This window comes from Egretta garzetta, unplaced genomic scaffold, assembly GCF_000687185.1.
Source record: "Egretta garzetta isolate BGI_Z169 unplaced genomic scaffold, ASM68718v1 scaffold732, whole genome shotgun sequence".
In the NCBI taxonomy this organism is placed as follows: Eukaryota; Metazoa; Chordata; class Aves; order Pelecaniformes; family Ardeidae; genus Egretta; species Egretta garzetta.
The window spans coordinates 763,080-778,758 of record NW_009259029.1 but is presented as its reverse complement, the minus strand read 5'-3'; the positions used below and the strand labels follow the sequence as shown (position 1 = coordinate 778,758).

Sequence of the window (15,679 nt, the reverse complement as noted above, 5' to 3'; positions counted from 1 at the left end):
CAAGGAATGAAAAGGTCTGTAACACTGAATATTCATTCAAGCCATGTAGAATTTTTTAAAATACAAGGGTTAAGTTTAAATTTCCTAAATTTTAGAGGGTTGTTTTGCTTGCTTAAAATAAAGTAAATCCCTTCATATGACTCTGATTACAGCTAAGCTGAATAGCTATGCATTAGTCAATACTGATGGCTGCAAACAGTAAAAACTACTGATCATGTTCTGCAGGCATTTGGGGGAGAAAAAGAATTACAATTTTATCTATTTTCCAGAAGACTAAATAATTTTAGTCTGTTACTAGCCAATTCACCAATTAAATGCCTAATAAATGACAGGCAGATTAAATAATCCGGCAGAGGATTTTTTTTAAATGCTCAATTGCAGCAAGCAAATCGGTGAAACTTAGAAGGCTGAGCACTTTTTTCAGAGACTCTTTTTCCCACTGTTGGCCATATATATATATATATATAGCAAAACGTTATCCGCTGGCTCTTAAGGCTAATCAGCCTCCTGAAGACTCCAGTCTTTGTTTCTCCGAGCAGCCATCTCCACGGTCATTTACTATGTCAAAAGGGATTAGGAGTTTGGGGACGAAATCAGCATCAGGAGAGCATGAAATCTAAAATACAGAAACAACCGTTCCAGGCAAAACATCATCAACTTCCCCCCTCCCTATTACTCGCTCCTGAAATGGTTTATGGATGGAAGGAAAAAACAAAATCCCCCCCAGTTGGCTCCTGAACTCTTTTAACGCTTTCCAAGAAAGGTAGGAGGAGGAACCTTTCAAATACAGTCCTGGCTTTTGCTTCTGGTTTAGGTGTTTTAAATAAAAATAAAACTAACACGGAATCAAGCTGTATATGGAATTATAATTGTGGAGGAGACCTCAGGGTAGGGAAAAAAATTTGTATGAGACAACACAACTGCTAGAATCATCAGGAAAACTTTCTTGCAGTAAATTCAGAGGAAAACTCCTGTGGATAATACACTTTAATTTCACTAAGTAATTGCTGTTCTTGTGTAATAAGGAACTAGCTGCAGTCTTCACATTTTTTTCTGCAGGTCGCTTAGCTGGGTTTGCACACTCTGCTTCTGAAAACCTCGTAAGGATTTATAGAAGGAAACATGATTTCTGCTTGTATAACAAGTTATGGAACAACAGACTCCGATAAAAAAACCAACCCCGAATTTTACAACCATTTGTTTCTATAACTACGGAATAACAGCGATGAATACCAATAACATTTTGATGAGTTAAGGACTTTTAAAATTATATGCCCTGCATTTTTCGCATTAGAGTTTAATACATTTCTGCCTAATCTGTGAAATCTGTATTGCCCACATACTTCAGCAGTGAGTTCAGCCGTGGGACCTTTGCCCGGCGAATGGTCAGCTAAATTATAATGTCATGCTGTCTCGGGCAGGCAGAGCCGCTGCTACGATGGGGTGGAGGAGCACCAAGCTCGCAGCAAACTCCCCAAATCCTTTCTGCACATCTTATTAGTGACTGGAGTGACTCCACCCTGCTTCCCCCTGCCCCAGAGAAAAAAAAAAAAAAAAAAAAAATTTACAGCAATCATGATATCACCCCAACCTCGAGACGGGGCAGCTGGTGATTTCAGCCCTCGGTTATGAAGACAATAAGCGACAAAGTGCATGGCAAGGCTGCTCTCCGCTTCGCATTTTTAACTCTTGTTCTCACTTTTGAAACGGCTTGGTGGTATTAATAAACATTAAGAGGTCAGGCTATCCTGTCCAACCTAATGTGGCAGTGCAAGCAGAGGGAAGCCAATATTTGTAGAAGAAATGTTCAGTAGAAAAATCATTGATGCAAGTTACCGTCCTTTCTTCAGAAAGAGTAAAGCAACACTGAAACAGGTTTTCAGTGTGAGGATGATAGGTTTCACTGGGATTTATTTATTCACTCAGCAGAAGACTAATTTATGGGGACAATTATCTCAGTTATTATTTCATTAGAGTACATGCTTTTATCAAATCTATATACCAGCTCATCCTGAAATAGAACAAAAAAAAAAAAAAAAAAAAAAGAAAAGCAAGTTGCTTATTTTTCTTCTCCTTGTTTCACGTAGAAAGAGGGCTTTCTTCCCTGAAAGCAGACAAGCATGAGAAGAGTTAAGGCTTAAAAAAAAAAAAAAAAAAGAAGAAAAAGTATATCAGTATCTTCGCCTAGCTCAAAGGATTTCCACTGATTCCTCTACAGACTTCAAAGCCTCACAGTTTGGCATTTGGACTGGTTTGAATTAAAGCTCAGTTCTCCACTGTGAGTTTCCAAGTTCATGGTGAAAATGCCTGCAGCTTCTGGAGTTCATTATGGCCAATTTTCTTATCTTTTCTTCATCTTAGGTTTGATCCCCGGCAAATGCAACGTGGCATTCAATGGGGTGGAATAACAAGGTGCTGCCTTGAAGGCATGCATTGTCTCAAGGGGCTAACGAAAGAAAAGAAGAAAAAAAAAAAAAAAAAAAAAGGATATATGACCCATTCCCTTCACTTTCTAACTCTCGGGGGACTATAAATTGCAAACTTCAAAGCGTTATTTTACATTAAAATCAATAGAAAGATTCAGGGGAGGAAAAAAATGTTTTTCAAAGAAGCTGGTTAAGATTTAAAAAGGTCACTTGATAATGTATTATCATGACCAAACTTGGCATAAGATTAAAAAAAAGCTTCCAATTTAACTTATTGACTGAAGGTGTGCACATGGGGCAGACTATGGGAGTTGCTACCTAGGAGGATGAGTCACAACGTCCCAAAACCCCAGCAAAATAAGGGCTGTGACTAGTTCCAAAATATCTTCCCCAAATAGCTGCAGCCTGAGCAAAAAGACACCAGTGCCTATTAAGGAATGGCTGGCAAAGGTCTTACTGTGCAGCCTGAGCAATTTTCCAGAAGCCTTGAAACTCAATTAATATTTAATAGCAAATATGTCACTGCGTCGCGAGCTACAGGTTCTCTTTATAATGAAGAGCTCAGTCTTGTGGACTGCTGGGATAAACAGACTTCCACTTTGGAGGAAAGTGCTGCTTTCCTGTAACAGGAATAATACATTGAGACAAATGACAGTTATTTGACTAGATGTTATTTTAAATTGTATACATTCTTTGAAGGCTTTTTAATGGCAGGCTGAAGAGTAAAAGCTCTTTTTGCCCAGTATAACGGAATTCAAATATGTGCACAGGGAAGAACAGAAAATAATGCTCCCAGATTTAATGCTATTCCATGGAGGCGATATTCCATCTGCCTCTTGCCAGAAATTCACATCCCATGTTTTGGCAAGTGTGTGTCTCCCTGAATTTATGTGGGGTGGTCGCCAGAAGTGCGCTAAACCTCGTTTAAGGACAGAAAACCACTTCAACCCCTAATTGTTAAAAAAGATGCCAGTTGGAGAGGATGGACCCACAGCGCAGGAGAGGCAGGGTGTGGAACAGGACAGTCTCTAAGAAAAATAAAGCTTATATATCCAGCAGGTAACAGAATCATATTTGTTCTCCTGGAAAGAGTATTAGAAAGGAAAGTGTGGTCTCACACTGGCCTCTTCACTAGTGCATTACTTCTAAGTTCTCCTCTACTCAGAGATCTGCCTTCATTTCATCTTGTTATACTGTTGCTTCCATGGTTAATTTTAATACCTTCCTTTTCCCATTCTCTGCAGCTCTGGGAGGCAAATCCATCACTTGCAGCAAGTCCCCAAAACACCAGTGATGTACAATTGCCCTGTTGGGCTATTTTGCCCATTAGCTGCTCAGAGCAGCAAGGTGATGTTCAGCCCATACTCTCGCAGTGCTCCCATAGTGATGCTGCTCAGAGAGACAACCTGGGTGTGCATGACTGTAGATCAGCCAACGTGTTTTGCTTCACGCATCGCTTCTGATGCTGCTGATATGAAGAGGAAAGTAAGGATCAGATCAAATGACTCTTTGCAGATACCTCCCTGTGATCCTTAGGTATCGTATGCTTCTGTGAGCAGGACAATAAGACCAGCAGGACATCAACAAGTGAATCTACCAGTGGCTTCATCCCCTGCTCTATTTGGAGACTCAAATTATACCAGTTTTTTGGAGCATGCTTGAATATGCTTGTACAGCCCAGCACAGTCATTTATATCTGGCTTTACTATTCCTGCTAATCAAAGAGCATATCCCAGCAACACATCAATTCAACTCCACAGCTTTGCTTACCTTCATTCACACTCTGACAGTGAGTGATGAGTAACTTATTTAAGAGATGGTTGTATTTTTATTCATAACACACAACATGCGGCTTCTGAGGAGAAACCAGAACCCAGTAAGATAAACACAAACCCAACAGTTCAGTTGTTTCAATTTCCAGTTGGTTGGAACAGACATATTTGAGATCTTGGGTGAATAATAATAAAATCTAAAGCTTATCAAAACAAGCCCACGTCCGCTTGCTAGGTATACTTGGGAGTGAGCTGTGGTGCGACCCATGAGCACAGCTTTTGCAGGGGAGGGACTGCATGGCCAACTTGCCCAGCAGTTGGGTACCATCGTCTGCAGCGCAGCAATGATGTCTCAAGTCTTGGGGCAGCTGCACTCCCATGTTTCAACTCATGATGACTTATTATCAGGTTTTTCTGTGTTCACCTCCCCATCCAGGTGGGTTTACCCACAGAAATACTCACCCCAAAGTGGTAAAAAGATTTTTAAGCTAAAACCAGAAGAGCTTGTTCACATCAGTTGGCATTTTACATTCATGCATCAATCAGTGCTGAGCAGTGAGTATGTCAATTCCCTAACATCACAAGCACACTTCTTATGGCCAGAAATACTGTATTTACTTAATTCAGCTTCATTTTTATTATGGTACTCAAAAAGTAACTGCAACTAGATGTTTCTAAACTTAGCAAGAGAAAACTCAAGATTAAGGAGGACTGCATGAGGAAAAAGAAACCCAGTTTAGGTGAAAAATATGTTTACAAGAGGAAAACTTCAATATTACCTGAAAGCAGTTAAGTATTCTGTGTCTCCCATTGGTGGATCAAGGCCACCAGTAAAGGCCATGTTAACATTGAAACCAACTCCTGCTCCTGTGCCAACCTGAAAAAGGGAGATGGTACTCTTAATTAGATGTACAGAGACAGCAAACTCTGGCAACACATCTCTGCTGTCTTAATATTCTTCCAGTTGAATATGGATTTTGATTAAATAGCTTGGTGGTAGTAGATCTATTTTTCCCTCTAAAGCAACCTGGTCCCCAAAACAAGAGTGAAAGTAAAGCTCCTCCATGCTCTGATCTTTACGGGAGCTGTGGACCAGTGGTATTTGACTGCTGCTCACCCAAAAAACACCCCATCATCAACTGGATCCTCTTCCTCTTTTGCAGGAGAGTGTTACATGCAATACCTTTCCTTAGTTTGTTTTCAGCTTTATTCAGAAGCATATTTTATATTTCATTATAGTTGCAACTGGGGGAAAAAAATCCACAGTTTTAATCAGAGCGAGCTCCCCCTCTGCTGGGGAAAAATATGATTCACAGAGAAGAGATTTTCGCTGCTTGAGGGACATATGGGTGGTAAATGTAAGCACATCCCCATCCTTGCATGTACTGCGAATGTCCCCATCTGCACTAACTGCAAATACCTGAGAAAGGGGAAACCGGAATAATAAAACAGGGGTTTCTAGTAATTTGTTTGCCAAGAAGCAGGGCCATGTTTTCCCCATCCATACTGAAACCCAAAAGCCTGTGTTCAGTCCCTTCATCAAGCAGGGACCTTGTAGCTGCCTGAGCACGGTGGCCATGAGTGTGGGCTGTAGGTCCCTGGGGAAAGCCAGGGAGCCGGGCAGTATCTGCTGCCACCAGCCATCAGCAGCTCTGCAGAGGGCTCTGAGCTCCTACACACACAGTTTGGGTTTTCTGAGTTTTTTTTGGTCTCTGCATATGAAAAAAAAAAAAAAAAAAAGAAAATTAATGTGCTATACAATACACAGCCAGATAATTCAGGCTAGATAAAGCTGCAGGGCTTTCATTGCACGTTCTTCCTTGTATTGGTGCAAATACTGCTGGTAGAAAACCACAGTGGGTTCATCCACCCATGGTGGCTTTAACTGAATTGTTTCATTTGGTCTGGAATGACACATCCAAAAATTAACATAAATGGTAAATAGGGAGTGGATAGTATAGCCTAGTATTTACTTACAATACTAGATATTTTGTAAGACAGATTCCTAGATTATTAAAAGGTCAGCAGAAAAGTAGGTCTGCGAGCTTTGCATATCCTGAAGGAAAAATTCAGAAATTAAGCCTGATGCAAAGGGCTGCTGATATTCACTACAACAGTAGCAAGGCAATGAAGCAGTATCACATTATATTTAAGTTTGTTTAGAAACTGAAATAGCAACATCGATGTTTAATAAACAGGAAAATGTAAAATTGACAGGGTAAGAACTCTAAGCGTTTTCAAAGGCAATCTGAAGTGCCTCAGAGTACACAAAACTAAGTATTTAATACAATTTCCCTTTGATAAATCATTCTGGAAAGACAGTATTTCCTGCCAACCTAGAGGGAAAGGAAGGATGCAATGGATGTAGTAGTATCCATCTGGAGTTTAGGGAGAAAGGGCTCCCACCTCTGTTGACCTGCCCCTTCTGCAGAAGGCTCTGAGGCCACCACCAGGAACCAGTGGATTTGGACCAGCAGCATCAGTGACTGATGCTTAAATCCCACTGTTGGGGCTGTGCAATGGGCTGCAAGGCTCTGCCAGGAAACCCAAGTGCCGGTGGCACAGCCATGGACAACTTGTTCCTCTTGCATCTAAGAAACAACTTATTCCTGTAAGGGGAAAATCTTGAAAAGTACGCAGAGTGCAGGGACAGCTGGCAAAGGGCTCCTCTGGAACAGGTTCTTCCATAAGGGCTGGATTCATTTTCTGCTCATTAGCCAAGGCGCACGCTTTCCTGCCACCTCACAGGGCAGGACACAATGTCCATGCCTGTTAGGACTTAGAAAAGAAGGCATCAAACACATGAACCTGGGCAGTGCATTCTCAAAGGGGTACCATCAAGCACGAGCATGGGAGTGGTGGCAGGAGCTTCTCTCCAAGTCTTGCCTGGCAGAGGCTCTCCAAGACTTTGGGGGGGCACCTGAATCACAGCCCTGAGCAAGTCCTATCAAGACACAGATGGATGCTACGCCAATCCATGCTCTTACCTCGTCCGGAGCACCACTGCCTGGAAAGAAGTTCCCATCATCATAGCGGTGTAGTGAAATATAAAGAACATTAGGATCATTGTAGAAAGCTTGCTGAGTACCGTTCCCATGGTGAACATCCTTTGGGGACAGAGATTGCATTACATGAGCGAGGTTAGTATCTTAGTAAAAACACAGATTAAAGCCATCAACTTGGGATTCAGAGGGGTTTTCTTTGCTGCTGGGCTTCATTTTCTGCAATTCTCTGATCTAGCTAAAGCAGTTTATCACAGACGAGAGCAACGTGCTTTGCACAGCTGGCTTCAGGTTGCACTCCTTGTTTTAATACAGGGGATAAATGGGCATAAACACAATCTCAAGCGTATATAAAAACTGAGGACAGGATCAATTTACTCGGATGGAGAGAACTGGATTCATACCCAATCTTGGGGGGCAGAGAGACTATATTAGTTACCCCAAATTTGCGTCTTTAATCGGTCTGCAGGGTGACCACTGATACAAGTGCCCAGCAAAGTTGTCTTGGACCCAACAAGGTTAAACAACACAAACCCATTACCTGGATCCCCTACTGAATTGCTACTTGGTGCAGAAATGCAGGATGGGTATTCAAAATGCCCCTTTCTGACACAAAAAATGGTTGGTGAAGTCAGGAAAAGGATTTCCATCCAGTAGGTCAAAAAGATAAATAAATCCATTTAAACTTGTGGGTCTAACCCATGGGAGACTTGTGGCAATCTAATCAAAACTCTTGGCCAACACCCAGCAACTCAAATGCCGTCACAGCCAAATAAATACATTTTTAAATCTATAAAAATCAATCAGGCACATTTTTAAATCTATACATTGCCATAGCAAAATCCTGAACAAGCTCCTTCTCAAATCTGCTGCACTGTCTGCAGAGTATTTCACTGTCTTGTTCCAACTTAGAAATCACTTTTGACTACTTGCTCACTCACACAGAGGCTGCACTGGCCCAGAGGCAGGATGCTGAGACCATCCAGATTGATGGTCAAGCCATGCCAAACAGCCCAGTCCTTGCATCTTGAAAAGAAAACTGGGATGGATCCTAACACTTAAGGTAAAAAACCTTCAGAAAAAAATAACCAAAACTTAGCATGGTTTGCAGTTACCCATCCTTCAGATTGTGTTATGGGCTTGTTTTAGGAAGCAACTACTTCTTAATTAAAATTTTGTTCTATGGACACTTTAAGAAATGTTTCTGTTATTAAAAACACTTTAATATAAAAACCCCAACAACTTTAAAAAACAAATTTTGGCTTGCAGATCACAGGCAACATTTTTTACACCAACTTAAAAAGCCAGGGTTGCCCCTGCAAGAAAAAAAAACCAAAACAAAACATGAAAATTTCCAACTGTTTTCCTGAAGGGTACGAACCAGCATTTTACTCACCCAGTCCACTATAAGGATTTTGCTAACGTTCAGTCTTTGCTGGAGCAGCTTGGCTGCGATTGCCACTGAGTTAAAATAGCAGAAACCCCTGGAGATGATGAGAGGGGGGAGAAAAGAAGAAAAGGGGAGGTGTTAATTATAGGTTTCCTTGGTCCCCATGCATCTATCATCTAGATGAAACACAGTAGGAAGAAATTTCTTCTGTTTTCACTCCTTTCCTCCCTGGAAGATGCACATGTGCTCAACTGGAAACACAAAATAGCCATGCAGCAGCAGGTGTCTCATGATCTCTCTGGTAATGGGGAACATTTCACACTTGCCCATACCCGCTGTAATGAGATGCTGCTTGGTGCCAACTGCCCATGAGACCTCCAGTGCTATGTGCGATGGAAGGGAACAGGAGCCGATGAGGAGGGGACATGGTGAGGGGGAAAGGAAGGAAAAGAACCCAGGGCCAGAGCACTAGAATGCATCGGCTGGGAGGGAGTGGACATGCTCGGAGAGGCCTCAAAATGCTGGGTTGAAGGGAACTCAACAGCAAGCACTCATCTGCTCTTGACCAACCTCATTGACTAGCCTGATCTTCTATGACATGGTGACCTGCTTAGTGGGCAAGGGAAAGGCTGTGGATTTTTGTTTACCTGGACTTTAGTAAAGCCTTTGACACGGTTTCCTACAGCTTTCTCCTGGAGAAAGAGGCTGCCCATGGCCTGGACAGGCATATTCTTTGCTGGCTTAAAAACTGGCTGGATGGCCAGGCCCAAAGAGTTGTGATCAGTGGAGTTAAAGCCAGTTGGAGGCCGGTCACAAATGGTGTTCCCCAGGGCTCAGTGTTGGGGCCAGTTCTGTTTAATTGCTTTATCAATGATCTGGATGAGCGGATTGAGTGGCACCCTCAGCTAGTTTGTAGATGACACCAAGTTGGGCGGGAGCGTTGATCTATGTGAGGGTGGGAAGGCTCTACAGAGGGACCTGAACAGCCTGGATTGATGGGCTGAGGTCATTTGTATGAGGTTCAACAAGGCCAAGTGCCGGGTCCTGCACCTGGGTCACAACAACCCCATGCAGCGCTACAGGCTTGGGGATGAGTGGCTGGAAAGCTGCCTGGTGGAAGAGGACCTTTGGGGGGGTTGGTCGACAGCTGACTGAATATGAGCCAGCAGTGTGCCCAGGTGGCCAAGAGGGCCAAGGGCATCCTGGTTTGTATCAGGAATAGTGTGACTAGCAGAACCAGGGAAGTCATCCTTCCCCTGTACTCGGCACTGGTGAGGCCACACCTCGAATACTGTGTTCAGTTTTGGGCCGTCACTACAACAAGGACATTGAGGCACTGGAACGTGTCCAGAGAAGGGCAACGAAGCTGTTGAAGGGTCTGGAGCACAAGTCTGATGAGGAGTGGCTAAGGGAACTGGGGTTGTTTAGCCTGGAGAAGAGGAGGCTGAGGGGAGACCTCATCGCCTTCTACAACTGCCTGAAAGGAGGCTGCAGGGAGGTGGGTGTTGGTCTCTTCTCCCAAGTAACAAGCTATAGGACAAGAGGAAATGGCCTCAAGCTGCACCAGGGAGGATTAGATTGGGTATAAGGAAAAATTTCTTCACCAAAAGTGTTGTCAAGCATTGGAACGGGCTGCCCAGGGAAGTGGTTGAGTCCCCATCCCTGGAAGTATTTAAAAGATGTGTAGATGTGGTGCTTAGGGACATGGCTTAGTGGTGGACTTGGCAATATTAGGTTAATGGTTGATGACCTTAAAGGTCTTTCACAACCTAAACAATTCTATGATTCTATCTCCCACCAAAGAGTGCTGAAGCACCCAAGACACAAAACTTCAGCACATGTTAAGCCAAATACACAAAGCCAACATGCTTTATGTACAGGACCCTGATTTGAAAACAGTCTGATGGCAAACCCTCTGCTATACTAAACACACACAAGATGCCCGACTTCAGCTTTTGCTTTGCGAAGCCTTCCCACTCTGACACTCTCCTAACAAAGTGTTGTGACTCCAGGACACAGTTACGTTTGCTATTACTACTATCTGTTGCATACCCTCACTTTCCTCACACTGGACAAGCCATCAACATCTCATTTAAAACAATTCACAAGAGTAAAGTAAAGAAAAGCATCAGTGCTTTTTCAAAGCATGACTGTAATGCTGATTCTTGCTAAAAAATACCCACCCAAAACCACTAAGCAGGATCTTGCCCTCTTCCAGAGAATTACTGGGACCTTTGAATATAATACTCTTGCATATCAATAAGCAAGAAATTCTGCAATATTAAACTAACAAACTACCTTTCTAATTTCCAGCTGCTGATCACATAACAGATGAACACTGAAGCAAGCTGATAAAGCACATATGCATACTTACATAGGTGTGCTCTCTTCTGCGTGGTGACCTGGAGGCCGAACAACAGCAAATCCATTCTACACACAAAGAATAAGAAAATGAAGAAGTGAGACAGAAAGGAAGGTTTATTGCACAAAGACGGATGCAGAAGTTGCAGGCAGAAGAGTTAATTCTGCTTTGGAACTATGCGGTTGTTCTTGATGGTTTTCTCACAAGACTGTAGCAGTGGACGATGCTCTCCCACATTTCTGTGGGGGGAAAAAGTCCACATGAATTTTATGGAAATGGGTTGGTACAGCATTTCCTTCCATTCAGGGAAAAAAAAATATTCTGCATGAGGTCACTGAAACAGCAAACGAACTGGTCCACCTGAAGACAACAGCAAGGCCCTCAGATGAGACTGGAATAGTGATTTAATTTGTTGCTCTGGTTTCTTTCTTCCTTTTAACTGGTGCATAAAAACATTCACCAGCAGTCTGTTGTTCACTTGCTGATGTCCTCAAAGATTTTTATGACTAAAGCCAGATGATGCTATTAAAATGAAGCTAACTGGACCTCCTGCATAACTCACCCGAGCCGAGTGCTGTACAGGGCCTATATCAAAGCCAAGTGTTATTTTCATACCAACCTTCAGCTCTCCTGTGGCTACTTTGAAAACGAGCTCAATGACACAGCCCACAGCCAGGCGAGCGGCACCGGACGAGTGAACTTCGTTCCAAATTGTGTCACTGTCAACCTAATGGAGACACATAGGAACTATGTTTAGGAGCAATGAGGACAACCAGGAAACAAGAGACCCATGCTTTATAAAGAAGTTATTCACATGTATTAAGTGAATAAATGCATTCCATTTAAATACATTAATGTTAAATGCATTAAATGCAAAACTGATCTTGACAGTACCAGGGCTGGAACCCCACCAATGACTGTCACATCGCCACTACTGAGTGTCCATCCAACCAAACGACACTCAAGAGATATCCATTTGCAATGCTAAAGGGTCAGTGCCATAACAGAGGAGCAAATTCAGCACTCAATCACTGTAAATGTGCAGGTGTCTCCTACCAATAGTCCTACCAACACCACGGTATCAGTATTTCTTTTCAATTGCTGGAGGAAACTGATCCCAGATGAAATAAAAAGGTTTACAAAATCATTCAATGATTCTATAAAATGAAAAAAAACCAAACAAACCACAATAAAGAAGGTTGTTTAATAATGGACATTTAAAAGACGCCTGCCCAGGACTGCCAGGGTAAGGTTATGCTGACAGCAGCTTTCCCTGGGGAACCATAAGATCAACCCTGTCTCATCAAAGCTAACAAGAGATCTTCAACATCTAGCTGCTGACTGGAGACATTTACTTCAACACTAAATATCTGAGAGGACCAGCATCCTCTGTATTTTCCCCCTGAAAATGTGCGAACAGGCCAACGGCAAGGCAAGGCATTCTGCAGCCATCCCCATGTTCTTATTATATGAGATCATGTCCTAATTTAAACAAAAAGTGAGAAGCATTGGCTTTTACCACATTCATCCCCCAAACCGTACAAAGACGAGATTAGTTTGCAGACATGCGTTGAAACGCCTGGGGTTTTTTTTACTGCCATTCAGCCATGACTCGGCAGAGAGCAGAGGGGAAGGGACAGCTCCCAGGGGTGCTGTTTCCAGGCTGAAGCTCTGGATCTCCTCCGCTGCACCCCCGGCTGTCTTTCAGGCAATGATGAAAGCCAAGCTTGTTTGCTTCTTGCCAGTCACAGCCTTTGCAAAAGCCAGAATGCTAGGACTGTCCCATGTCAGGACAGCTTGGCTGCTCGGGAACATCATAGGATAATTGTAACATTTCTCCATGTGAAAGATCACCAGCTATTTTTCACATATTACTGTGTTGAGTGTATTTATGGAAACAATGGCAGAGGAGAAGGAAAGAAAGAGATTATTTGTTGTGTCTGGCATCAGTCTGCTCACTGAGCTGCAGGGAGATGCAAGTCACCCCACACGAGATTGATCCAGCTCCTTCACGGCTGGGCTAAAGCCAGTGGAAATCATCCCAGGCCTGTCATCCAGGAAGACTTCTGGCAGCATCTGCATGGAGGACGGTTTTGAAGTCACAGTAGACCAAGAAAGCATTCAGAGAGCACCAAAAAGCCATCTCTGTGCGGTAAGGCTGGCAATACGTGCACTGTCTCACAACTCTAGGCAAAGCCACTGCATCAGTGGAAAAAGCCCCGCAGTGACTATTTGTGGAATGAGGGCTCCTGCGAGCCCCCATAACATGAGAATAGAAGTACAATGGGGTCTGTTATGCACAACACCTCCAGGAGTACTGGATCAGTACTGTGCATGTGCAGGAGGTGGGACTGATCTGACCATGTCCCTCCAAAAGCCCCTAGTAAGGCAGGAAAAGACCAAACTGCTTTTCCTCCCTACTGACCAGCACGTTAGTGCTCTGCAATGGTCCATCTTTGGACTCCTCATCGGCAGTCCTGTAGAAATGTAATGGGATGGTCAACCTGCTTTGCAATCAGGATGACACCACTACACTCCCTTGGGGGATCCAGCAGTCTTCATCCTCAGATCCTCTTTCCCAGTATCTGTGAGTGGGAGACACTCATGATTTATACAACAGAGAACATCTACTTGCCTTTTGCTAGGAGCTGACCACCTCAGTTTCCCTGCTCAAGTGAGATACAGCTGCACTGTGCAGTCTGGGCTGAGCACATCTAACCCATCTTTCTTGGTCTTGAAAGAAAAAGCTATAGGACACCAGTAGGTAAGAGCTTCCATCCCTGCCCAGACACAGCAAGCACCAGGCCCCTTCTACAGATGCAGAATTGCAGAGGGACATCTTCATTCACCATGAGACACCAGAGAAATGGAAATACAAAAAACCAAAATTCACATGTCCTAAGCATGGCTTTGCCTGAGGGACTGACAGACCCTCAGATCTCTTCAGGCATCTGTTCATGCCAACCTTCCCCATAAAGCATGCAGAAGTCACCAGTGCCTGAGCAAAGCATTCAGGTCCTTTGATGCCTGCAGAAACTGGGCTCATGTTGGCAGCATTTCAAGAAGAATGAGGAGGGCAAGACAGAGTGGTTTTAAAGAGTTATTATTTCTGCAGAAAGAAATAAAGTACTTAGAAAAAAGTATCCCACCTGTGATTTAGAAGCCAATTTCAAGGACTGCCATGCCCCCACACTCAGCTCCCCAGCAGGAGGAACACTGGATCCAGAGATGTCTGCTGCCACCCGCAAACTCTCCACTGCCCCATCCCGCAGGCAGACATCTCCAAGATAAGGATTTAACACCCAGCCACCTTCCCTGGAACAGATGTCTGGAGTCTGCTGGGCCCTACTCCAAAGCAGCATTTCATCATCTGTGTGACTGTGTTTGAACAGTCCCACTGAAGCCATCAGTGCTCTGCAGCAGGGGATGTAGACTCTGCCATGGTGGAAAATGTTATTAATATGGCCCTGAGCTGGACTGCTCTCCAGCTCTGAAGCTGCTGCTGTTTGGTGCACAGGCTGCTGTTGACCCCTCCATCATTCCTGAATTCTGAAGTTCATTACAGAGGAGACGCTATTTGGCTTTCCCTGCCTATGAGCTCTTTGATGTAGCTGCCATCACAGGAGTTGTTGCTGGGACAGCACATCAAGCCTTACCATCTGGAAGGACTTTGCGGAGAGAGGAAGCATATTTCTTGCCTTTTGTTGATCCAACAGCATATATTTCTCTTTTTTCTCCCGAGCTGGAGGATACAACTGCATCAGAGACACTGAGTCTTCCACATCTGCCGCTGTTGGAGCAGTTGTCCCGGTCAGCACACTTGTCTTCTTGAGAATAATATTAATGCCTTGCTCATTCCAATAAAGAAGCTGATGTTTCTGCTAGGTGAGCCTGCAGGAGAGGGCTCCTTTAGAGGTGGGGAGAGGGACTTCAGCGCCTGGACCTGCTGCAGGCTCTTAACCTTCGCAGCACGTACTGTTATAAAATGATGAGGGAATGTGGAAGAGGAAGGGTCAACAGTTTGACACAGGTTCTTTTCTACAAGGAATGTCTAAGATATTTCAGGGAGATTTTCTTCCTTGTTACTTGAAGTCTTTATTAATACACATGATGAGGTTCCTACTCAAACTGTATACTATGCCGTATACTAACGTGCAGCTATTTAAAAATGAAATGTGAGGAGGGTCTTATAAAAGGTTTCATTATTCTAATCTTTTCTTTAGCTAAAGATAAGCTAGCAGATAAGAAGTTAAGCACAGGGACAGTTGCACAGCAGCTCCAGCCTCTGCAAAGCGCAGGGGAACGAAGGAGTTCTGCTTGTCCCTCACCACAGCTCATCATCACGCTTCGGCGGCAGCACCACATGCTGTCTGTGCTGCCAGCGAGTTGTCTTTACCTAACCACGTCTCCTACTGCTCTAAAGCACTGATTAAATAACCGTGCTTACATTTTGTTCTTCTAAGACTTGCTAATTAGTCTCTTCTCATTTACATTCCATGGAAATCCTTTTTGTTGTCTCTGCTCTGCGATAAATGTACTTTGCTTGCACAGGTAAAGATTTTTAGACACTCTAATCGAGACCTTACAACCAAAAATAGAGTAACGTATTCTGCAAGACATCAAAAACATTAAGATCATTTTTTAAAGCCCTAGATCTTTAGATATTTTTAGAATGTGCACAGACAAAGAAAATACTACACACAAAAGAAAACAAAGTTATTAGCTAT

The 15,679-nt window shown here is 43.4% G+C and overlaps 1 protein-coding gene across 5 annotated transcripts in view; it reads right to left on the bottom strand.

Moving 5' to 3' along the window:
• HDAC4 (histone deacetylase 4) overlaps positions 1–15,679 on the bottom strand; it is a 245,483-nt gene that overhangs the window by 15,460 nt on the left and 214,344 nt on the right. For all 5 annotated transcript variants that reach the window (XM_035890270.1, XM_035890273.1, XM_035890272.1 and 2 more), the window contains exons 17-21: positions 11,572–11,679; positions 10,965–11,020; positions 8,597–8,684; positions 7,186–7,305; positions 4,978–5,075 (exon numbers count right to left, since the gene is read on the bottom strand). In XM_035890270.1, the coding sequence (XP_035746163.1) occupies positions 4,978–5,075; positions 7,186–7,305; positions 8,597–8,684; positions 10,965–11,020; positions 11,572–11,679 (470 nt within the window). The remainder of the gene's footprint in view (positions 1–4,977; positions 5,076–7,185; positions 7,306–8,596; positions 8,685–10,964; positions 11,021–11,571; positions 11,680–15,679) is intronic.